At 41.3% G+C, this 26,619-nt stretch overlaps 2 protein-coding genes and 1 long non-coding RNA gene across 3 annotated transcripts in view; 2 read left to right on the top strand and 1 right to left on the bottom strand.

Moving 5' to 3' along the window:
- gnaz (guanine nucleotide binding protein (G protein), alpha z polypeptide) overlaps positions 1-4,188 on the bottom strand; it is an 83,459-nt gene extending 79,271 nt beyond the window's left edge. Inside the window, exon 1 of the mRNA XM_039771689.1 lies at positions 3,826-4,188. The gene's annotated coding sequence lies outside the window, so the exon portion shown is untranslated. The remainder of the gene's footprint in view (positions 1-3,825) is intronic.
- rsph14 (radial spoke head 14 homolog) overlaps positions 1-26,619 on the top strand; it is a 133,168-nt gene that overhangs the window by 102,048 nt on the left and 4,501 nt on the right. Inside the window, exon 4 of the mRNA XM_039771690.1 lies at positions 19,545-19,770. Coding sequence (XP_039627624.1) covers positions 19,545-19,770 — 226 coding nt within the window. The remainder of the gene's footprint in view (positions 1-19,544; positions 19,771-26,619) is intronic.
- Positions 4,321-6,804, top strand: LOC120540702. The gene is made up of 3 exons (XR_005635840.1): positions 4,321-4,390; positions 4,523-4,700; positions 6,678-6,804. It is a non-coding gene; the product is annotated as an uncharacterized LOC120540702 (long non-coding RNA).

Below are 26,619 nucleotides of genomic sequence, written 5' to 3'. Positions count from 1 at the left end.
GTTTAAAAGTATTTTTTTTTTAATATAAGTAGGAATAACTGCAGTAAAAACACAAGGAAAGCTACACTGATGGATCAAAACAACATTATTTAAACTTTATAGCCTTGTACAGTTAATTATCCCGTGGGCCAGATGTTTCACATATCCACTGAAATCTACAATCTACAATACCTTCCTCCTCACAATTCAAAACAAGCCGCTCTCCTTCTCCTACTTTGACCTTACTTCCTCCCACTAGTTGAACCCTGGTCTCCTACTTCCTTCCAACTGAAAGACCCAAGTCCTCTGGCTGGGGGAGTCTTTAAGGTCCTGGGCCTGTCCATGCCAGGCTCCCAGGTGTTTCCTGCCTGTTCCCCGTACCATAGAGTTGTACACATGTGGACTAGATGGGCTTGGTGAAAGATCGACACTATATATATGTATTTTATTTGTTTAGTCTGGGTCTTGGCTCACCCAGATCTACTCTGGTGACAGCCCCTTTGGTTATAATAGATATCACTACCCGGGTTTTTTCACACTGGTTACTTTTTTAGAATTGGTATTTGTGTCTTCTTTTGTTTAAGCACTGCTGTCCGTGTTTGGTTATACTTAGAAATAGGCCTGGACGATATTGGAGTTGGGGGTGTTGTGTGGGGTTCATTTATGGTGGTTACATAGATTGAAATATAGCATAAATGATTCATTTATCCTCCCTGAAATAAATTCTTGGCTACACCCATGTCACTGAGTTTCTCATCTGTTCACCTGATGGCATTTAGATATTGGTCTTCTGTTCTGGTCACTTTGTCTCATTATTTAGATAGATGCCACTTTATTGACACCCAAGGGTGGGCCCTCATTTATGTGTCTGATAACATTCAGCTACCACTGTCCATATCTGGTATTACGTAGCTGTTGGTCTCTGGGTTTAATTCTATTTAGACCCTTGTCTACATCTGATCACACAGAGATTACCTTAGGTTTTAAGTTTGCTTTTGTTTAGGAACAGATGTTTTGATCATTTACATCTGGTTAGGGTGTCATTCTTTCTATAAACCCTGGATGAGGCTTTCATTTCAGTGTCTGGCTTATAATGTGGTGCTACTTTATGTGTCAGATTAAATATGGATTGTAGTTTTTTTGTGGCTACCTGCTCCAAAATTTGACCAAAATGAGGTACTTGGAGAGGACAACGCGTACCATGTCCTAAATACAGTATATGAGCAAAAAATGTACATAATTCTTCCTGTGGTGTTGATGTAAGCATTAAACTGCAAGCACATCATTATGGCTACAAAATTAACATTATAATGATGGCAGTAAATGTTCAATAGTGTGGTGTGCTGAAGTATGAGGTGTTTCAGGGTGTCATCTTACAGTCCATTATTCTAAAAGCTGAACCCTGCTGCTACTCCACACATGTCTCAAATCCATCTAGGCCTACCTCTGTCAAGTCGCATGATAGACCTTCTACAGTATTCCATTGATTTATATCCTATTTTTGGCCACCTTGTCTCAAGTGGGCCAACATTTACTGCCCGCTTCCCACGTTAAAGCCAAGTCCTTGATAACATGTTTCATCACACTCATTCTCTTTTGTGATCTTCTTACCATTTTTCATGTAGATGAACTGTAGTGCAGATTCTACACTAGTGCATATTTGATTCCATTCCATTCTAGTAACTGTTTTAATGTATTGACGGGTGTCACTTGTGTGGATGTCACTTTTGAGCTGATTGTGTGTGACGGTGCATCTGTGCTTTTTTAATTGGTTACTTCAATGTGTGGTAAAGCATCTGCATGTTAATAGAGAAAAGTATACTAAAAGAAAAAAGGGCTTTATTGATTGTGCACATTGAGTTGCACCATTTTGATTAACAATACATTGTCCATATATTTCACATTGGCAGTTACCTGTAATTAATGTGTTTAAGAGTGTTAGGGTGTTGTACCGTGTTAGGCATTATGAATGTAGAGAAAAGCCAAGCAAAATGACACCTTTTACTGGCAAACTAAAAAGATTACAATATGCAAGCTTTCGAGGCAACTCAGGCCCCTTCTTCAGGCACGATGTAATCTTGGTTATTCTTGCTTCAGCACTTGTGCTGTTCAAAATCTGACATACCATCTGTTCTCTCGCCCCAGACTGCCCCTTTCTACTCGTACCTCTGTTTATGGTATATTTATACATCTATCCACTGGACCATATTATTTACTACGGGCTTCCAGCCATCCATTCCTACATTTTCTTGATCTGCTTTGTCTAGTAGGGAGAGTCAGTCTCTTCCAACAGTGTAAGGTGCCATGAATCAACTGTGAATGAACAACTCATCCATTACGGGCTCTACTCCTGCCTTTGTACAATGTGCCATTTTAGAGTCACCAATCCAGTTAACAAAAGAGGTCTGTATCAAACCTCCACTCAGCTAATCCAAAATTTCAGCCTCTGAAGGTCTGAGGCATTTTGCAGACCACTGTATCATCATGCCACCCTAACACTCTTAAAATGTGTGTTTGTATATATGAAAAGATACCTTAGCCTAATGGAGTTTGGTTTTGTTTATGTCAATTTGTTCGATTTATAAGGTCCATTGGGGATGGTGGGTGATGAGCACGCCTCTAATCTGCTTTGCACCAACTACAGTTACACTCCTGGCAGCCTTAGAAGAGAATCTGTCTCATATTTTTAGGTTCTTCAGCCATCTCGGCTACAAATATAAGACCATATCCCAGGCGTGTAGCAGCTTGCACCCTAAGCCTAATGCCACTTTGTTCAGTGTATGCAGTTAATGTGTTGCTTATTAAATAATCAGCTGGCTGATGCATTTTTGGCATCTGATCTCCTTGTGCTCCCTGTTGTCAGCACGACAGCCAGCTTTCTGCCCCATTTTCCCACTCGGCTCTCACCTGTGTTCACAGTGGGTCACTAGTTCAGGCATGGGTGCTGGAAAGGCGGCTCCAGGCAAGCAACAGAGGGTCAGGTGCATGAGAACACGTGACTGGGAGTTGTAGTGTCCCGAGAGTCACCAGAATCATGATGACTGATTGCAGCTGAATGTTTGCTCTGAGAGTCTGGAGTGAGCAGCACGTTGTCTGCAGCTGCAGCGTATCACTAGACCTCACTGTGGGTGTGTGGTGTTCAGAGCTTTAACAAAGTGGGCCACGCAGCCTTCTGAAAGGCACTGTAAAAAGCAAAGCCTGGCTAACAGATAACCAAGCCCAAGGATGCCTAATAACATAGCATACTAAAAAGGACCTGATGTTCTCCTAACCATCAAGGCAACACTGCAGGAGGATTTCCAGCCGCACAAGAGTTTTCATTCTAGGGGTCAGCCAAACTTCAGAATTCAGAGGTCGACCTCCTAGTTATGTAACTTCCCTGTTCTAAATGTCCGATTGTTTTGACAGAAAGATCAGATTGTCTACGTTTTCTTGCGAAGCGCTCTTTGGAGTGCTCCTCCCTCCAATCCCTCTGTCCAAACCGAGCCTGCATCCATCACTGTGCTTTAACAATGAGTGGTGCAGGGGGTCAGAGCACAAGGTGAACCTCTTGGGGAAAAGAAATGCTAAGATGAGAAGCTGAGCAGCAGTGCCGGGTGACGCGTAGTAAAATCCTCTGGCACGGTCCCTGCAATAGGGATGGGTGATGCCTCTTTCCTACGTTTTGTGAAACTGCACTCTAGCACAATGGCTTGCTGCTGTCCCCCTCCCAGCATTACTGCGATTTACAACCCCGTTGGCTCCCCTCTCGGTCGGATAAAGACCACGTTTAACACTCCAGGCCAGCAAACAGCACAGATGTGCAAGGCAAAAAATAAATAAATAAATAAAAAATAATGCACTCACCATGTCATCTCCACTTCCCTGCGCTGTTCAGCTGGCCCCCTCCCTCTTCACAGCTCCATCCTCCTCCTCCTCCTCCTCCTTCTACCTTCCTTGGGCACTGGAGCTGCCTGAAATGATGCAGGGTCACCAGGGCAGGATGCGGATGTAGCAGGAACGAAAAGGCAGAAAAATGCACAATTCTTTCTGATAGTCAAAGAGGATAGCATGGAAATGTGAGGCAGAGAGAACGAGGGGAGAGGGAGAGAGAGAGAGAGAGAGAGAGCTATAGAGACAGAGGGTGCGGGGAGGGGGGGTTGGGTGGTCTTGCGCTTGTTTCCTAGCCGACCAGCTCACTTCACACAGCAAGAAGGACCACTCAGAGCACAGATGCCTGTGTTTGAGGTACCCGCTCACTCGGCAGAGACACTCTGAATCTCCATTAGCTGCTGAGCCTGATGGATGCCTCTTGCAGCCAATGGCTGCTGTAGGAAGGAAGACCATGTTTGCAGCACTGTTGTTTAGGGAGGCAGGGAGAAGGCTAAGGAAGCGTTGCAGTTTGTGGACTGTGCTGTTTGGCCATATCGGTGTATGCAACTTATTAAGTATTTCTCCAAATGCTGACAGTCAGCTTCCTTGTGTGCTACTGGCTCACAGAGTAGTAGTGTTTGCTTTTTAAATGTTGATTCGATTTTGACTAAATTTTCTTTGATATTTCCAGGGGGACCTGGGCCTGTTTCAGTTTCTACTTGTAAAAGAGGACTCTGACACTAAGGAAGGAGGGTGGCATGGTAGTGTAGCTTCAGAGCTTCGGCTCCTGGCTTGGCCATCATGTGTGTGGAGTTTGAATGTTCTTCCCATTTCTTTGTGGTGCTTCCCCAGGTGCTGTATACGTCCAGGTAAGGTTGTCTGACTATTCTAAATTGTCCCAGTGTGAATGTGCTGCATGCAAGGTTGTACCCATCACTGTTTGGAAGGACTCAAGCCCCTATAGTGGAAATTGAAAGTGAATTCAATCAATATGTTTATCAGCATGTTTATGTCCATCTCTGTGTTTAGATGTTCTTGGCTGGCTAGGACCTGTTTTGTGAGGGCTGAAGGAATTTTCTTATTATGCCTAAGTGTTTTCTTCCATGTGACCACATGCGTCTTTTTGGTTGATTCATTAAATGGGGTGGATTCTTGTTACTGGTAACAAGACTGTTAAACCTGACCTGCAGTTTAGTACTGTTGTCCAAAGACATAACCAGTACATGTAGCTGAATAACATCCTTTATATGAAAGCATAGCTAATTCAGGAGAGGGGAGACTTGTTAGTCATTTTAATCGCCTTCCATACATATTGTGGCATCCGACCGGGGCTGGACACCGGCCGGGATGCCCATGAGGACTGGAGGAGGGCTTGTACCTCCTCCAGACCGCGAGGGGGCGTCCGCCCTGGTTATGTTGGCAGCCACGGGTAAAGGGCTTGGAAACCCAGCCCTGCAGGGACCCGTGGCCACCGCCAGGCGGTGCCCCAGTGCCTTGACAACCCTGGAGTCCAGCACTTCCGCCACACCAGGAATTGCTGGGGGGGAAGACGACAGGGGACACCCGGACGGGTTCCGGGTGCGCAGCCGGCACTTCCGCCACACTGGGGCGTGTCTGCGGAGGTGTGCCGGGGAGCAGCTGGAGCCCATCCAGGTTCCTATTTAAGGGGCCGCCTCCCTTCAGTCGAGAGCGGAAGTCGGGTGGAAGTGGACAGAGCTGGAGAGAGGACTGGAGGCGACCAAGAGAGAGGCACGAAGGACTGTGTGGCATGGATTGAGGGGGATCGGTGATGGAGGCAATGGGGTTTGTTGTGCACGTAAATTGTAAATATTAGTGTAAATAAACAGTGTGTGGTGGAGCCAACGATGTCCGTCTGTCTGTGTCCTGGCCAGCGTTCACAATATATATATGTATATGTATATTGTAGGGTGGCACAGTGGGTAGTGCTGCTGCCTCGCAGTTAGGAGACTTGGGTTCGCTTCCCGGGTCCTCCATGCGTGGAGTTTGCATGTTCTCCCCGTGTCTGCGTGGGTTTCCTCCCACAGTCCAAAGACATGCAGGTTAGGTGCATTGGCGATTCTAAATTGTCCCAAGTGTGTGTATGCCCTGCGGTGGGTTGGCGCCCTACCTGGGGTTTGGTTCCTGCCTTGCGCCTTGTGTTGGCCGGGATTGGCTCCAGCAGACTGCCATGACCCCGTAGTTAGGATATAGCAGGTTGGATGATGGATGGATGTATATTATACAGGGACTGATCCTCCACTCTATCTTGTGTAGAAGATTGAGTTTGTGTCAGAATTCACAAATACGTTGTATAACATTTTCAAACCTGCTTAATCCAGTTCAGGGACAAAGCAGGCCAGACCGTATTCCAGTAGCATTGGGCAGTTGTGCATCTCTTGGCCTCTGATTGTAACACCCACATTCACACAGGGCCAATTTAGAATCACCTAGTAACTTAACATGAATGTCTTTGGAAATGTGGAAGGAATACTGGAGTACCTGGAGGAAGAAGGGACAATGGGCCAACTCCAGATGGTCAGTGTGTGATTCAAACCACAGATGCTGGATTCATGATGCTGTCATGATAACCATTGTACCAACCGTCCCCTCTCTCTTTAAAAACATTACACCCGCAATTATTTTTTTAGCAAGTGCCTTTTTTTTAAAAGTGAATTCAGCATTCCACATGAAGAAATAGAAAGGGAAACTGGGAAAGGAGAGAAAAAAAACACAAGTAAAACTAAATATTTGATTACAAAAATAAACCACAAATACATTAAATCACATCACAGTAAATACAGAGGTTGAAGTTCAGAATCAGGTAATCCCATGATTCTATTTTGCAGGTGTTACAAAGTCAATGTTTTATAGAGGGAACACAGGCCAAAGTGGTGGGCCTTCAGTCAAGGCTGGATTGGCCATTCTGATTGTGATGGATAGAACTTCCTCCATTGGGAGGCCAGGGCTGGACCTTTTCATGCCAGGAAGGATTTTTGCCAAGAACATGTGTGTGATTAAGAGATGTTCACATATGGATGCTGGTGAAAGTCAACATTGGAATGGATCTCTACAGGTAAGAACAGAAATGGATGTGTCTCACAGACTGAAGAGTCCTGCATTAGAATGAAACTAGCATTTAATTTAAAATGTGATGATTCACTGTGCCTGACATATCATGGTAAAGTCATTGTTCATCACAATGACCGACTGAGCAGGAGTGCATTTTGCGTACATGTTGATCCAAAAGCAAATTTTAACCATAATGGTACAACTCCCCCTTCTTGCAAATCAACAGATATAATGCTAGCTAGGAGACGTGTAACCCTGATGGCATGCATTTCTCTGTCTTGTTGTTGAACCATTATGATGAATAAGTTGCTTTTGGAACAACATATCGGCTAGGTACATGTAAACATATGCTGGTACCTGGCAGGCACTAAGGTTCAATTCATGTGCTGTCAGACAGATAGGTAATTGGAGTTTCACAGTCGACAATGTCATGTGAACATCCACAAATAGGAAACTCCAAGTTGAACAATTCAGAGAAAACAATGCTACCGAAATTGTCCAAGTTGTATCATAACTCTTTTCTTTTACATCAGAAAAATATCCTGGTCAACCAGAAACTTCATTTTTGTGGCCACATTGTATTGAGAGTGACATTACAGTTTTAATATGTTTACGTTTATTATTTTATATTCACATAAAATGAAGCTTAATGCTTTTTGTGTGAACATAACTGAACATTCTCAAACCTACTTGATCCAACTCAGGGTCACTGGGGCAGAGGGAACAGTTCTGGACAGGACGCTAGTCCACTACAGGGTCTGGTCAGCAGTTCACCTGACAAGCCTATTTTGGAAATGTGGGAGAAAAACAGAAGTACACCCATAAAAACAGAGAGAGAATGTATTCAATCATCATTTTTTTTTGGTACCTACGAATTGCATTTCACATTTGTGGTGGGCCTATCTGAATGTCACTGATTTCAAGGTAGGAATCAGTCCTGGTAAGGTTGCCAGTTTATTGTAGAAACTCTTCCACCCTACGCACACACACACACACCATACTGTAGTCAACAACTAAATTACTTTTCCCACTTAGGAATGTGGGTGGGAAGAGGAGTGTTTGGTGAACAACCTACACAGATACAGGGAGAACATCCAAATTGCATACAGAAAATGTCTCAGTGGTTGCCTCAGTTGCATCACAACTCCACATTAAGATTTGCACCCTCTGTTCTCTTCATGTACAGATCCCTCCCTTATGCATTGCTAACCTGGTTTTAACTGTGTGGTTGACACAAATCACCATTTGTAATCCACTCATTGTTAAAATGCTTACAATTTGCACTCCAATGCAGTTCTTTCCACAAATATCCTTGTAATGGGCAGTTCCATTGAGGACGATTATTGGATGTTGAGCATAAATCCTTGTGGATTCCATTTCTACTGATCTGCTTCTGTGATACCTGCATTGAGCAAGGAAGTAATTTGCCTTGAATATGTCTTGTGACTTGGCAAGTGGGCCCAAACTGTGCGTATTTTAGAGTATTTTTATGGGTATTGCTCTATACAGTATATGTTTCAGTGTGCTTAATGAGCAAACAATACAGAGTGATGGGCTCAACAGCACCTCCCTACAGATCTGATGTTAGCTCCCAGACCTTGAGTGAGCAGTGTTTCAGGGTTTTGTTCCAACCTATTTGCTTAATTAGAAGCCAACTCTTGCCAATAACAGACATTAATTAATTTCATGACTTGTTAGTGTTTTAATGTTGCCATATCAGGCAATTCTTATATTATCATATTTTTATCCTTTCCAAGGATATCATCCATATGATTTGAAGCCTAAAATGAATGAATAATTCTCAGTCCTTCACTTTTTTCCCTTCAGTTTCCTTCGAAATATTTCATTCGATTCAATTTGATAAATATTTATCCCCAAAGGGAAATTTAGATGCATACAACAGCAGAAAACAAAAATTAAATTAATTCAAATGGAAATGGAAACAAGTTAGATGGAGAACTGCTGGTTCTATTGTCATTTCATTTACATCAAATTACTAATAAAGAGCAATTAAAACAGTGAATGCAGTTGTTTAAAACTAAAATAAGCAATTAAGGGTGAAGAACCTTAACAAGTGAGTCAACTGAAATGAAGTATTTATGCAATAAGTACTTTATCAGCCATAATTGACTTCTTATTAAGAAACTGGGTTGAATCAAAGTCCTACAGCCACTGCGGCCTTGCAGGACTGATGTTGCTCACCCCGCTCCAGACTAAGTGCTAGCCTTTAAGTCAGTGAGTGAATCACGTAACCTTCTTGTGAAAATGCCACACAAATAACTGTAATGTGAAGTGTCTTACTATAGATGGGCACTATATAAAGTGTGGTGCGTTTGTGTCCCTGCCAGCCTTAGTAGCATGTGTTCACTCCCTCTGCTTGTCACACAGCCTTTGTGTACAGCTCTCCCTGTGGATGCTTTCTGAGAGCTCTCTCATGGCTCCAGAGAAGCCTCAGTGCCACACTTAGTACAGTGTTATGGCTTCACACCATGTGGTGTCGCCAAGCCTGAGTGAGAATGTGGGTTAGTTTAAAATAGGACAGCCTTGGGATTGTTCGTCTCATTGACATTTCCATTTTGAGCGCTAGTGTGCGACATTAGGGAGTAACTGAAGCTTGCCTTTTATTGTTATTATCATTAGCTCTCTCATTAGCATCGCTTTCAGTTGTTAGACACATTACTGTTCAAATGTGTTTTAGATATACATGGATGAAAAAAAAAGCTTACAAGGCAGCATACAAGACAAACCTGAGCACAGGAATGAAGATGGCAAATCTCTGCCTCTTGGTAGGCCAGGCATCCCTCCCGGCTCTACGAAAATGAGCATTAAAAAGAGACTGGGCAGAGCACATCAGACTGGGAATGACTGCTGTATCTTTGACCAGAAGAGGGCAGACTTGAGCACATAAAACTGGGAATGACAGGTACTGTATATGTGAATGTTAGATTGGGGATCAATTGTGTGAGCATTCATAAAGAATGGTCAGCTACTTATATTGGATTATAGTTTAGTCTGTTTTTTTTTTTGTTAATTTTGTTAATCATTTGTTTCTATTATTATTAATAAACACATTGACTGTACATGTGATTGTGTGTCTATTAGGCTGTTCAGTGCTATTGAATGAAACTGAACAAGATTTCAGTTTAGGACACTAGGATGTTATCTGTTCATTGAATGTTAGAAACAGCTACTGGATTTATCACAGCGTCTGTAATATATTAGTGGCTTTCATTACCTTTGTCTATCACAAGGCCATCCGTATGTATTTGTCTATCTATCTATTTAATTCCTTTCATCTATCTATCTATCTATCTATCTATCTATCTATCTATCTATCTATCTATCTATCTATCTATCTATCTATCTATCAATGATAGCAATTTTAGTATCTCCCTCTCTTTCTTTATATTAATCCAGACTGGTGCAGAATTAATCACACCAAAAATCTGAATCACAGGTCCTTCCCGTTCAGGAACCACAGGGACGGGTGACTGTTTAACTCTAATTGTTTGCACATTTGAAGTGCTGACAGCAGTGCTCTTCTCATTAAGTCCAAATGACAGCATTAAAGTAAATATTACTTGATAGAACTTTGTTTGCTGAAATTATCAGAAGTTACACTCTTTGCAAACATGAACTACCCAGCGCTCGTGGCTTTTTAATTTAGATAGCGGTTATGCTGAACAGTGTTTACTACTGTAGATCAAGCAATGATTTTCATGTGCAGTACCCAAGTATTCCACAAGGTGGTAGTACATGGCTCATTTCAACCTTGACTAAGAGTTTGAATTTTTGCCTTGTGTAAGCTCAACAGCAGTAAATCTTTTCTGTACTTAAATGCTGATGCCATCACCATGGGCTGTACTTTACAGAAATAAGAATGCACAATTTGTTTTAACCAAGACGTGTACCTCCTTAAGTAAAGTGAACATTGGGCAGAGTGATTAGCCCATTGTTAAACCGGAATGCTTAAGTTAGTCACTTGGAGTAGCAGATTTTCCTGTTATTGAATGCAGATTATAAACACTATTCCACAGCATCTTTTACAGTTTTTGATAAAATACATGGAGAATCTTTTTTCAATTTTAATTGATTTCATTTTTAATTCGCCTTTTCTGTTAAACAATAACCATTAACTGTTGTTTCTTTCACATTAAGCACCATTACAGGTATTTTTTATATAGGTTCACATGGTAAATTCTTTTTAAAAGTGCCTTTTTTAAATGTCATTCTCCAGAAATGATTAGCACTGCTGCCTTTCAGCTCTAGAGACACACTTTGTATGGAGCCTCCTCGTGCTTTTGCTCCCTGTGCCTCTTTGTTGTGGCCTATCACAGACTGGTAGCTGGTCCAGAATTAGCTCCAGACTATTCCCTGGTCACTACTGTCCCTAATTTGGTAGGCTAGTTATACTTAAGCTCTTTTTCCACCACATAGTCAGTAGGAGATAGCAGGGTCTTGTGCATGTCACATTCAGCCATTCGTCTCTCTTCATTTGCACATAAATCAACTGCTTTAGAGGGAGATCTGTTTGTATAAGTTGACTCCTATCTTAGTGCTTTCCAAGCCCAGCTCGTTGAGCCACCCAGTGAAAGGACGGAGTAGCTCACTAATCCCCTTTTCATTTGACAGGCAGGCCTCTATTGAATCAGTCAAGTAAAGGCTCTTGTGAGCGGTCACCACTCTTTCCACACCTGTCTCCAATCACCAGTGCATTTCCAAATTTGCATGAAAGTAAAGGTGGTCACTTCTGCTTCTAAATGCCAACAACATAATCAAATACAGCTAATCCAGTCTGGCACAAGACTGGAGTATCCTCAGCCATCTATGACTTACAGGGTGGACATAAACACCATATGCCATTTATTTTTTGCTAGGATTTTGACAGCTAAAATGACTGGGCGATGTCTGCTGATGCCAACCCTTCACTTTAGTACTGGGAATTATCTCTGACTAGTCGAATGGCATGATGAAACATCCAAGGCTGGATACACATGGCACCTCTCACTCTCACTGTTCTGTGTCTCCTGGTCACTTCTTTCTCAGTTATACAACTGAGGTTCACTTTCCTGATCTTAGGCTTTCAATGTATAAGGATTCATTTTGTGTCCATCTTAACATTTGAGCATCTCTTGTGTAGTAGATATTTTATGTTATTCTGGCATTCTTAATATCCATCCTGTACTACGTTGTTTAGGTTTCTGAACATCCATTTTTATGTAGCCCCAACCCCTACTATTTTCAGCTGTATAGTGCCTTTCATACTGTCTGTAATGGGGAAAATGCTTTTTACATCAGCCTTCATTTTATTTAATACCTCTCACAATGGCCAATTTTTTTTATATTATTTTATTATAGCTCCTTTCATAGTGGGTGCAAAGTGTTTTTCCCCATTACAACGTGTAGCATCTTTCATATTGTGGATAATGCGCCTGCAAGGCAGGAACCAGCCTTGGATGGGATGAGGGCGGATTAGTATTTTAGAATGTTACATCGTGCTACATTTACAGAACCTTTTTAAAGTTTGGTCACTGGGCCTTTGATTCACTTTAGAAGATGCATCAGTTTAAGATGTGATTACCAGTGCAATACCATGAGAAGGCTTTTGTTGTGTTGATCCAAAAAGAACCTGGAGGATGATGGGAACACTGCTGGCTGGGGTTCAGGACGGCTTACGTCAGGTGGCGTCTGTTCACACATCCCCCGCACCGTTTGGCGCAGTTCTTGTGAAGAGAGTTTGCCTGCCAGGAAGAAGAGGAGCGCCGCTGAGAGAAAAGGCCAGCTGTTCACACGATTCAGAGTCCTGCTCCAGACAACCTGCGCAGATGGCGCCTAGACGTTCAGAGCCAAACAAGTAGCTTGATGTTTATTATGTAAGGTCATGTATCTGGGATTCAGATATTATATAGGGTGGTCCAGATCTAATTATGCAATTTTCATTATGCTATAACTTATTAAGTTTATTACATAGAGAATTCACAAAAATTATTTTTGTTGCCAATAGATGGCAGCACCTGCCCTGCATTCCAAAGTGGCGAGGAGATGGTTGTCAGTCGAACAGCGGGTGTGATGTGTTCGCCTTTTCATAATTGCATAATTAGATCTGGACCACCCTGTATAGTGCCTTTCATAGCTAGCAATCTTATTTAGTGTGTTTTATATCTATTCATATTTCAGTCTTTTATAGTGCCTTTATCTATCTATCTATCTATCTATCTATCTATCTATCTATCTATATATCTATCTATCTATCTATCTATCATAGTGCCATTCATATCCCTCTACCTTATATAGTCCCTGTCCTATTTGTTTAGTTATCTATTGTAGGTGGTTTTATACTCTTATAAATAAATAAATAAATAAATAAATAAATATTAAAAAAAAAAAAGAAAGAAAATTGTAAATCCTGATTTCCCTTCTATAACTTTGGTGTATATTTTTAAAAGTATAAACAGTGTCACTGTGAGCAAAGGCACCTGCAAAATCATAAACACTGCATTCAATCTCTAAATCAGAGTTTATAAATTATGAACAATTTATACTGAACAGACTCAGGTTCAGTTGCTCATGCCAATGAATGAGTGGCATCTCGGCAAGGACTAGCTACATCTCTCCGTTTGGTTTGTTAAAATATAGTTGCATGTGCAAGACCATTAAGATTCTTATGTGCCCCATTAATTTTTTGTCTCTGATTTCTGAGGAACCAGTAATAGTGAGACTGTAGCAGTGAGCTTTATTAAAGATCTCCTTATGATAAAAGACACTGGAAATAACACCAGCCAACACTGCTGCTTGAAGTACAGTGGACTTTCTTGTGCGACCTGATATTGGTTTAATGTCGCTGTAAGGGAGGGCACATTGAATCTTTATGGATCCAGGGTTCTGGGTTTGAATCCCACTCCTGGACTGTTGTCTGGGTGGGAATTGCATGTTCTCCCCTGTCTCTTTCCCATGCCACCAAAATTATTTGCATTAGGTTAACTGATGATTGCTAATGGGAAATTTGTGGGTGTGTACAGGAGTTGGCCCAACAATGGACTAGCACACTGTACTGGGTTGGTTGTTCCCTTGGGTTTGACTCTACCATGGTAGCCTGCAGCCCTCTGCCACACTGGATTGAATTAAGTAGGATCTGTGAACGTTACTTATATGATGCTATGTTTCACACCCTATTGTAAAATCTTACAACAGTGTAACATTTCCGTCCACTGTTTCACAGATGTCACACAATTCTAACAGTAAACGTTGAATAACGTTGCACATTGTGCTTCCTTTCCACTCCTGTAGATATCTCCCACATACCAACACCTTGTGTGTTGGATTAATCAGTGACTTTAAATTTGTAGTTGTGTGTATAGATAGATAGATAGATACCTTATTAATCCCAAGGGGAAATTCACATACTCCAGCAGCAGCATACTGATAAAAAAACAATATTGAATTAAAGAGTGATAAAAATGCAGTTATAACAGACAATAATTTTGTATAATGTTAACGTTTACCCCCCGGGTGGAACTGAAGAGTCGCATAGTGTGGGGTCTCCTCAGTGTGACAGTGGAGCAGGACTGTGGCAGCAGTCTGTCGCTGAAGCTGCTCCTCTGCCTGGAGATGATCCTGTTCAGTGGATTCTCCATGATTGACAGGAACCTGCTCAGCGCCTGTTGCTCTGCCATGGATGTCAAACTTTCCAGCTCCATGCCTGCAATACAGCCTGCCTTCCTCACCAGTTTGTCCAGGCGTGAGGCGTCCCTCTTCTTTATGCTGCCTTCCCAACACACCACCAAGTAGAAGAGGGCGCTCGCCACAACCGTCTGATAGAACATCTGCAGCATCTTATTGCAAATGTTGAAGGATGCCAGCCTTCTAAGGAAGTATAGTCGGCTATAGTGTATGATGAACTTGTTCCACAGCTTTTTCCTGTTTTGCACCCAGCACTGCCAGGATAGGCCGGTTCAGAAAATTAAGGGATGACTAGGATAAGCAGGTTGAGGAATTAAAAAAATTAATGAAATAAACAATGTAATATACTGAAGCAAAAAAAAGGTTGTTTGGGAATATAAAATGTATTTATTTCATTATCTATTTCTTTTGATTGTCATTGAAAGTATCTGGTTTTACAGCGAGCAGGTAACCTATTCCAGCATTATTATGGTACACGTGAGGAATCAAGCATGGACAGAACACACTCCAACACATGCACACATATCACAGGTAGGTTCATGTAACCAGGTGCATTTTAATTGGGCAGTGTCCTCTACCCAGCAGACCCCAACAGGGCTGCCAGGATGCAAACTCAGATATGCATCCCACATGGAATATGGAAAGCAACCGTCTTTTCCAATTCATCCAAAATAGAGTTGTGTCTACTCAAGTGACAAATCTGGTGTGGGACTGCCAGAATGTTCCTTCTCCACAGTGCGTTCATCCCATTTGAGCCCTTCTACACTAACATGGTCATCTTTGGGATCCGGGTGGAATCCTTGTGGAAAACATGCAAACTCTGCACTGATGGGGGCTAACTCTGCAAAGCAAAAGTAAAATGTAGCTTTCACACAACAAGTCTTTTTACAAATTTGGTTCTTCACCTTGTCTAGAATAATCCACAGTAAACTGCTGTGTCATTTGATCCCAGTGACTCCTTGCTAATACTAATCCAGGTCCAAAATTCCTGGTGGCCGTTATTTGCTGTAACGTGACAGTGAGTCATTTAGATGGAAGAGGAGAGCAGCTGTACCTGCTGTTTGGTCTTCTTTTGGAGTGTCTGAATTGAATAAAAAGGCATGTGGCGTGGTTTCTCTCAGTGTGACCTACTTTAAAACTTGTTCTTCAGCACTGGGACTGAAAATGGTTTGCTGTTCAGCCAGATGACCTTGATTCCAGCAGGCAGACGCCTAATGCACTTCATGAGTTGTGAGTTGTGACCGTTGTGAAAATGTCACCGAGAAACCAACAAGCACATGTTAATGTGCCATCCACTGAAATGATATGTGACTGAGTGCATGCATGCAGTAGCTGGGGCCCAGTCTCATTATGACATTGTATGGTCCATGACCCTCTAAGTAAGTATTGTGACGTATGGTGCACAATGCAGCCTGTCATGTGTAGTATACACTCTGAAATGTCACTGAATCAATTGTATCACACCCTTTGGACCCCTGTATGTGTACTGTGAGCATGATCTAGTAGTGGTGCACAGGCATGTGCTCTTTCGGAAATACAATCTGAAACATGGCAGTCTGTGTATATTGTGTGCACTCTGGAACGTAACCTGATAGCATATCATACTGTATTACACAAAATGATATTGATGCTGTGCATGTGTAGTACACACCCTGTCACTGGCACTGTACACATGACCTGCTTGTGTCACTACATGTGCATAGGGCTCATGCTGGCATATATCCTTTTCATGTCACTGGGTACACTGCGACCATAAGCCATATCCTTTTGCTTTACTATTCTCTGAAACACAAATCGCACACGTTCTGCAGTGGAATATGTTGTTTTACCATACTTTTAAAAACAGTCTGAACGTCTGGGGATTCTTTAGAATGTGACTCGATAGTGTGAGTGAATATACACATTCAAAAAGGGTATGATCTGAAAGTGTCACTGTAAATGTATTGATTCACAAGCTGATAATGTACTGTGCATTTCATCCTGTGACACATGGTCTGATAGCACTGGTGTGTAGGCCACCTTGGAAATAACCTGATATTACAAATGTGAATATACACACAACAGAAAGAAGATGGGGGGGAAACGTGTCCGAAGGCAGGAGGACAGGAGGAACGTAAAGAGAGTAGAACTGAGGGTAGGAACTTTGAATGTTGGCAGTACGATTATCAGCAAGAGTAAAAGGGAATGCCTACAGGACGGTAGTGAGACCAGCTATGTTATATGGGTTGGAGACGGTGGCACTGACCAGAAAGCAGGAGACAGAGCTGGAGGTGGCAGAGTTAAAGATGCTAAGATTTGCACTGGGTGTGACGAGGATGGATAGGATTAGTAATGAGGACATTAGAGGGTCAGCTCAAGTTGGGAGACAAAGTCAGAGAGGCGAGATTGTGTTGGTTTGGACATGTGCAGAGGAGAGATGCTGAGTATATTGGGAGAAGGATGCTAAAAATAGAGCAGCCAGGGAAGATGAAAAGAGGAAGGCCTAAGCGAAGGTTTATGGATGTGGTGAGAGAGGACATGCAGGTGATGGGTGTAACAGATCAAGATACAGAGGACAGAAAGATATGGAAGAAGATGATCTGCTGTGGCAACCCCTAATGGGAGCAGTCGAAAGAAGAAGAAGAACATGATCTGAAAGTGTTACAGTGGTGCACACCTTGTGTTATTAACTGACATTAAATTGTACATTTATACATGATCTGAAAAATGATGTGATTTTGTCACTGTACATGCATTTGTATGGCGTGGTACAAACTAAAAACATTATGGGGTAGAGTAACTTTGGATATGCACATAATCTGGGCAACTGTAAAATCAAATATTTCCTGATTGTGTCATTGTGTGTATATCCTGGTGTTAAACTGTATGCATACAAACTATGCAACATGTCACTGTTTGCATAAACAGTAGTATACACTCTGCGCATAGCCTGGTGGAATAACTGTGTATACAGACTCCATGACATGATCAAATAGTGTCATCGTACTGATATACGCAGGTACAAACAAAGGAATGTAACTTAATATAAAAAGTTATCTCTCTATTATAAAAAAAAATCCTGGGAGGGAAAGTCTAGGGAGAAGAGACGTGATCTTCCCGAGAAGATCACAGAAGACACTTAAAAGACCTGCGAGATGAAAGAGATTGGCCATGGAGACTTTGTGCCAAGAGATTGACCCAGGACCGTCTCACAGGGACGTAGAACATGAGATTCTTGCAAGACACACCCTACAATCAATATCAAATAAGACCACAGGCAGCAAAACACTTAGTCGTGTTTTGGATTTGAGCACACACAGATCCAGGGCTCTCAGCGCATATAAAGCGTATAAGGACAATATGTTATAGATGAAACGTGGACGACTAAGTGAAGAAGAAAGCAGCGCGAGGAAAAGAGACTCAAAAGTGTTGGTGAGGAAAAAAAAATGCAAAAAAGAAAAAGAATAATCTAGATGCAAATTCAGAAAATATGGAAAGTAATTATCAGCCCGGAACAAGTGGAATTGAAAAAAAGCATGTCCAATCTGGCTCAGAATTAAAAGACAGAGTAAAAGACAAAGTAGAACTTCATAAAGATGTTCACAAACGTTGGCACTATACATATGCAGAGCAGGTTAGAGATAATGAAAACAGTGGAATTCAAAAGACAAAAAAAAACCGTAGGCGCGAAACACATGCAGAGCAAGATACAGAATATGAAAGCAGAAAAAACGAAAGTGTCAAAAAAAAAGAAAGTAAAGATCGCATTAGCGCAAACAAAGAGAAATTATTACTCAGAGAAATAACGAAAAGGCGACTAGAGATCGAATATATGGACATGGGTGATATGTCAGAAGTATCTAAATATTGTAAGGCTTTGAAGTTTAAGTCAAAGATTTCAAAAACGTGGCTTACCTCACATGCATTTATTGGTTTCTTTGCAAAAAAAATTAACTGCTGATGATGAAGATTGTTTTGTCTGTGCTGAAACTGAGAAACCTATCCTGAATTATGGTACAAAGTCATTAAACACATGTCTCGATAACCTAATTTAAAAGATTCAGCATTTTGGGACTTGAAAGATTCCAAATATTGTTTTTACATAAGTTCTGAAATAAAAGGGAAACTAATGAAATAGCAACAATTCAAAGAAAAAAAAATCTTAAAAATGTGTATCCGGAAAACCAAACATGGGGGTTGGCGAGTGAAGCCCCCTAGTATTATAAAACATAATTTTTCTGTGCCACTAGACATACATACACTTTAAGATTTGAACTATGGCATAGTTCATTACATTCTGTGGAGATTAACGTGATAGGTGCGTATTATGTGTGTATGTGGTCTCAATTGTATAACTGTGCACTTCCTTCTTTGTTGCTTAGCCTGATGGCGTCATCAATGATGAACCACTAACGCAGTAAGCACTTTGGAGCATCATTTAACAGTGTGTGTGATGTTATCATGACTCTGTGTATGCCGTCATTTAATTTGTTAGACAGGAACATTTTCTGCAATTTACTCTAAAAATGTCGTATTGTGTGGCCAGTCAATGGATGTTGATGTTTCATACTCAGCCATGCCCAAAATGGGGTCTTCATTTCAGCTTCATTTTTATGTATCTTCAGCAGCACCCTACTATTAGCCTGAAAGTTAGGAAGTGTGCCGTAGTGATTAAGGCCTTGGAATTTAATCCTTGGGGTTATGGGTTTAAATCCCGCTACTGATACTGTATAACCATGATAACGTCACTTCACCTGCTTGTGCTCCAATTGGAAAAGAAACAAAAGAAATGTAACTAATTGTATCTCAAGAAATAAAACAAAAATTGTAAGTCATCTTGGATAAAGGTCTCAGACAAATAGTAAGTAATAAAATATGAGATCTTCCAGAATATTCTATAAAGATCTTTATCATGACAGTTTTACTGGCAGGGCACTCAATTTTTCCCCAGTGCCCCACAGTTCAAATGTGACTTTCTCTTCCAGGTGCAGCTGGGATTGTTGATGCTGGCCTTGTTCCTCAGCTGGTTTTGAAGTTGCCATCAGAGCTGGTGGAAATTCAGGAGATCATTTTGGACACCTTACACTTCTGCCTGAGGGTGAATGTCTCGCAAGCCCTGGCCAGTGGTGCCATCAGCATTCTGAAGGAGAAGCTCTTGCACGACTCTGTCGCCATTCGCAGCAAGGCAGCCCAAGCATTAATGGGGATCTGGTAAGGAATTGAAAACTACACTTTAATGGGCTCAATAACTGAGACCAATTCCACTCCTCTCAGTGACATTCCACCACATTCTAACTGACAGGGTTCCAAAGAGCACTCCATTTTTTCCCATGTTCATATTCACTGAGTGAGGTCAGTGCCTGGTGAAGTTCAAAGGCTTTTAATTAACTGTATTGGTCAGGAACTGAGTTATTTATATAGCTGTATACATTCGCTATTTTACATGCATAATGTCTTTATTTTTGACAGTCCATTCCTAACCTAAATAAGTGGATTAAAAATTGGATGGATGGACAATGAGATATCTACTGACATTTGGCTAATTTTATCTTTACATTGTTCTTCATGTGCAGCTTGGTTTGCAAGGAAAATGCCAATAATATGCTTAGGAACATTTGTACTCCACCAACGTTGAGTTTTGTGCAAGAACTGTATTATAGGAATATTCTATTATTATTCTTCAGCATTATTATACAGCAATCCATTGTATGCGCCATTTTATTCTATTTAATAGTTGCAGGGAGCTAGAGGCTGTCTTAGCACCATCAGGCATGGAGGTAGGAACCAACACTGGGAAGGGTGCTAGTCTTTCTCACACACCTTCACAGTCATCTAAAGGTGTCAATCAGAGTCATTTTGTTATGTGCTCAATATTTTTCATTTCATTTCTTTGGGTTAAATGGCTAGTATTTTAAAAATGTGAATAATCAAACCTCCTGTACAAAACTTGATATCAACATAATAAAGCAACCCCCTGTTGTGTACATTTCCTTGCCTATGGAAGCACAATAGCAATAGCCATTACTTAGCTTGGACTTTTTTTTATAAAAGAACCGTCACATTTTTCCCAATTGATTCTGGGGTTTGTCAGGGGTGTGCTCTGCTCCTACTCTGTTTAATACTTGCATGGGTTGGGTGTTGAGCAAGGTTGTGGGGTCCAGTGTCTGTGAGGCATCTGTTGGTGAAGAAAGATTCACTGATCTTGACTTTGCTGATGATGCTATGATCTTCACTGAGTCAATGGAGGCTCTGGTCGGGGCTCTTGAGACACTGAATGAGAGTCTGAGTGTCTGGGCTTGCAAGTGTCCTGGATAAAAACCAAGATCCAGGCCTTTAATGACCTCTTAGGCACAACCATTAATGACCTCTTAGGCACAACCATCAGCAGCATGTCTGTCTGTGAAGAGAGTGTCAACCTTGTCAAGAGGTTTTCTTACCTCAGCAGTAACATTCCTGGCTCAGGTGACTCTTCCTATGAAGTCAGTAGACAGATTGGGAAAGCATGGGAGGTTATGAGGTCGCTGGAAAGTGGTGTGTGGTGCTCCCAATATCTATGCAAAAGGACAAAGGTCCAAGTCTTTAGTGTCCTGGAGCTTCCTGTCTTGCTATATGGTTGTGAGACATGGACGCTATCCAGTGACCTATGATAAAGACTGAACTCCTTCTGTACTGTGTCTCTTTCGAGAATCTTTGGGTACCGCTGGTGTGTCTCATGAGTGGTTGTTCAAGGTGTCCCAAATGAGGCACATTATCTGCATTTTGAGGGAGCGTCAGTTACGGCACTAAGGCCATGTGGTGCAATTCCCTGAGGGTGAACCTGTGCATGCTCCCCAACCTGACCTGACCTGACTGGAAATGCTTTCCAAACCAGAACTAGAATAAATGAGCTTGGTAGCAGATGCGTGGGTGTGCTAGTAATGGCATTAGAGAGTAATCGAAAGGGGTTAATGCATACATTACCATACATATATTCATTGTTTCTGCCAGTGTAAATTGAGACTAAGGGTGTTTCCTTTGGTGGACCTTGTTGTGACTTAACTTCCTTGGCTGTTCAACATGGGATAGGAATAGTCAGGAGGGAGAAAAACATTATTGTATTATTATACCTGTGCTGTAAAATAATACATAGTGCACATGGAAAAACTGGACAGTCACTTGGCCGACCAGGTCAGCTAGATGTAAATAATTTTTACATTTGCCATGGACTCTGAGCCTCCTGAACATTCACTTCAGCATCAGTTGAAATTTATTTTTTTGTCTGTTCCATTTTAAGGTGTTGTAGACTTTACTCAATATTACTTTACCACTATAAGAAACTGTTAGAATCCTAATGACTGTATAAAATGTAAATATGAATATTGTTTGGGTGTATATATATATATATATATATATATATATATATATAGTAGGTGCCACACGGGCTGGACGGACATCCTCGCCAGAAAAGGAAGCAGACCTGGAAGGAAGAAATGGACGGACAGCCCCTATAAAAGCAGAGAGATCACTCGGGAGCTGTTATTCTCCCAGCATGCTAGATGGCAGCAGTCCTGGATATCTCCACCCAGTGGGAAGCCAGCAGGACATGCTGGGAAATGTAGTCTGGCAGGGCAGCCCTGATGGGGTCGCATGGTTCCGTAAGAGAGTGTTCTAGGGAAACAAGCTCCCTATACAAAAAATGGACTTCCGTGTGACCCGGAAGTACTTCCAGTTTTGCAATTAAAGGGACCACACTCCCTTACTCAGGCGAGTCGGAGGTGGGTGGTAGAGAGGCAACACTTGACTGGAGGAGGGCAGTGCAGTGGAGAGAGAAAGACCAGTTTTTGTGATACTTTTGGAGGTACTTTAAATAAAACCTTTTTTTATTTTGATCAAGGACTGAGTTTTGTGATCGTGTTGGGGTTTGGGGCTCACTGACGCCTGGGGTTTATCACAATATATATATATTGTGGTGTAGTGTACCAGCACCTTGGCTGTGACAACTGGTCATAGCATCTACTAAATATTAAATGATTTTAAAATCAATTGTGTGCTGTCCAAATTTGTATATTTTATCTGTCACTGTGTGTTCTACATCAACTGGTTTCAGTATGTACTACATTAATCCAGATTGCACTATCCTTTCTTAATATTTCCATGATGACGTCGCCACACCACCATTGTTTATGTTGTGGTGCTGTCAACAGTCATTTTCTGATGAGCACTGTCTCCGCACTTCTCTTCATATGATTGATTGGCTCTTCACTCACATGCCTCGATCCTGCAGGATATGTTAATTCATAGCTGTTACAAGGACCACAATCAGCCATTGACAATCAAAGCAAAGAACAAATTAAGGGGATTGTATTTAATGAAAAATGCAAAAAGTTTGGAATTTTCTTTTAAACTCAAATCAAATTAAGTATTAATTGCTTTGTGGGATTACATAACTTTTTTGTAGAAGGTAGAGCTTAGTATTAAAATGCGGTTGATATCCTTTGATTTTGGAATTTCCTGTGTTTGTAATTTTATTATGTCAAGCACAATATTCTGCATTATGGTACACATAATATCAAATTTTAAACGTTATGTTTCACCAAATAAACAAAACATGTAGTACTAGCAGTCTTGGCCTTTATATACTTTCAAAGTACCTCAACCTTGGTCCAGATGCAATGTATGTGTACTGCCACCTTTTTGTTCACAATAAAAGCACTATATATATATATATATATATATATATATATATATATATATATATATATATATAGTGTGAGTAAATGGATACTAGATGGTACTGTTGCCCACCTTTTTCCCAAAAGACAGTACACAGGACACGGGATAAAATCACCAAGAAGTATTTTAATTTCTTTTGCCTCCTTGTAATGTGCCTTCAACGTACCATAGCCACAATAAATACAATTAAATCAAAACAAAAACACAATTCTTCTTCTACACTACACCACCCAGCAAGCTCCTTTATATAGTTCTTGACCTGTAAGTGCTCCTTCTCTTCTTCCCACGTGACTTGCCAGCACTTCCAGATCAGATGGAGAATCACAAGTCTTTAATCAGCCTGGAAGTACTGTGGGGCTTCTGTCCTCATGACTCCCCAGGTCCTTTAATAGCTCCCCCTGGTGGCACCAACGGCACCCAACAGGGCTGAGAAACTGGACTCCAAGTCACAGGATGGCCTTCGGGAATCCAGGGAGCTGCCATCTAATGTTTTGGGGGAGGCAGTGTCCTAAAAAAGCTGCCTTCCCCCATCCTTCCACTTCAGGGGCATCCTGGCTGGGTTGAGCTGCCGGCTGTCATTCGATTAAATATATATATATAAGTATATATGTATGTATGTATGTAAGTTTGTTTGTGTGTGTGTGTGTACGTGTGTGACAACTGAAGTGTTTTTTTTGGCCTGCAATTGTCTAATAATAAGGCAGCTATAGAACATTAATTTTAATGTTATAAAATGGTATAGAACATTTTAATCAAAATGGGCTCATGACATAAGGTCTCACAATCTGAAAGTGCTTCTCTCGGGTATCTTTGGAAGTTGCCTTTAAAATAAATGTCTGAGGGAACTGTGGAAGAAATCTTCCTTGCCCATCATGTATGGCCACTGTGATGGTGAAAAAACACAGGAAATGAAGTGATTTTAGAGATGAGAATAAAGTCTCATATGTCCATATTTGCTTCCTTGGTATTGTTGTCACTAATTGCTGAATCTGCTTAACAATGTAGTTGCCTGGCAGTCCATTTGGCAAGTGAGGGGCCGGCTTCTGGTTGTTATGGAAACAGAAAGTCAGGTCACAGTTTTGAAGGACATGCAGACATAACTGCAGAAGAGCAGCATGCAGATGGACTAGATAATGTATTCATCATGATTGTCAGAAATATTTTGGCAATGCATTTGTTTTTCTTTAGTAGTCTACTAAGTCATATAAAATCCTATGTCACCTGGTCAAAGTGAACTCGAGGCTCAATTTAAACTTTTAAATGAGGGATTTATTTTGTTGTCAAGAAGCAAAGGCAAAACTCACTCCTACTTGATTGCTTTATTTGAAGACTAAAGAGTATTTCCTAACAACATCACATCTCATGAAAGTTATCCTGACAAGTGCTCTGAAGTGCAAAATGAGCAGTGGGCCTTCAAAGCGAGTCATGAGCGGAAAAGCTTAAAAAGAGAAATTCTCTTTCAGACACATGGATGGCAACAACAGGAGAGACACATTTTAAGAGGTTTTACTTGACAACTAGCCAAACACAATCCTCAAGGTGAGAATCTACTGCTAGGGTGGTGATGTAATGGGGGGAGTTACACAGGGAATTATTGGATAAAACATTAGTCTTCATCACATCTTGACCCAGCAATAAAGGGCTGTCCTTTACAGCTGGCCAATTTTGGTCTTTAAGGAAGCCTTGTAATTTGAGATTAACCAATCTCAGCCCCAAGAGGAGACATTATATGGTCTGATCTAGTAGATGACTTGCAGTCTTTGAGAACACACTTGTAAAACTAGGGTTCAATTTAATGTGATGATCATTTTTCTTGAAGAGGTGATGTAATATTAATGCCTGACCTAGTGGGCAAGTCAAATTTGCCGAGATATTGGAAATACTTGTCACATTTCTTGATATCTGACATTTAATTTTAAGGTTTACTGAAATAACTTCCACTGTTTTTCAGGATATCTACAGTTTGTATTGAGATCTCAGATATGTATTTCATCCATCAATCCATTATCCAACCCGCTATATCCTAACTACAGGGGGTTTGTTGGAACCAATCCCAGCCAACACAGGGCGCAAGGCAGGAAACAAACCCTGGGCAGGGTGCCAGTCCACCGCAGGGCACCCACACACTAGGGACAATTTAGGATCGCCAGTACACCTAGTCTGTATGTCTTTGGATTGTGGGAGGAAACCCACTGCAGACACGGGGAGAACATGCAAACTCCACGCAGAGAGGACCCGGGAAGCGAACCTGGGTCTCCTAACTGCGAGGCAGCAGCGCTACCCACTGCACCACCGTGCCACCCTTATGTATTTTATTTTATCTTAAAACCATCTCACAATAGGCATGTTTTCTCTTTGTGGCTCTCTAGTAAAATGTATCATAAGATATTTTAATGTAGACAAAGAATAGTGGTTAACACTGCTGTCTTACATCTCCAGAGTCCCTGGTTCAATACCAAGCTCGGTCATGCTCTGTGAGGAGTTAGCATGCTCTTCTAGTGTCTATTTGGGCTATTCTCCAAGTCCTCCAGTTTACACAGGTTAGATTGTCTTGAGACTATGGCATGCTACTGTGTATACGAGACTGTGCTCTGTGATGGACTGACCTCTTGTCCTGGGTTGTCTTCCTGTACCTCTTAAATCGGATAAGGGAATTTAGATAATGATTTCCTCTAATAGGAAGGAAATTGTGTTGAGGTATCTTGAAAAATCAGTTAAAATCAATAAAAGCACACTATACAATGGTTATAAATATGAATGAAAAATGTATATGAAGCTTGAATATAGAAACAACTTGGATACAGTAGTTCTAAGACTCCCCACACCACTGCTATCCTTGTTCATAGCCTTGTCACTTCTTGTCTGGATTATTGCAATTTCCTTTTCTTTGGTCTTTCTCGCAAATCTCTTTATAAGCTTCAACTGGTCCAGAATTCAGCGGCGTGGATTATTACTAGAACCTCCTCTATTCACCATATCACTCCCGTTTTGCAGCAGCTTCACTGGCTTCCACTTGAGTTATGCATTCAATTCAAAATTCTTCTGTTAACTTTTAAGGCTATCCACAACCTTGCCCCTCCATATCTGTCTGACCTCCTCCATGTTCCCATTCCCTCCCATAAGCTTAGATCCTCTTCCTTCATCTACTTGACTGTCCCCTTCATCCGTCTTACCACCATGGGGAGCAGTGCATTCAGTTGCTCTCATATGACAACAATTATGTTTGGATAGAAGGCATCTAACACTATGTCTGTCATTTCTGACTATGTACAGCAGGTGCCACCACAAATGCAGAAAAGTGAAAATAAAAACAGAAAAATGTTAGTGATGGCAAGAGTAGAATAACTA

The sequence above is a fragment of the Polypterus senegalus genome, chromosome 12, assembly GCF_016835505.1.
Source record: "Polypterus senegalus isolate Bchr_013 chromosome 12, ASM1683550v1, whole genome shotgun sequence".
Classification (NCBI taxonomy): domain Eukaryota; kingdom Metazoa; phylum Chordata; class Cladistia; order Polypteriformes; family Polypteridae; genus Polypterus; species Polypterus senegalus.
The sequence above is the reverse complement of the archived record's forward strand: the minus strand, read 5'-3'. Positions and strand labels throughout refer to the sequence as shown.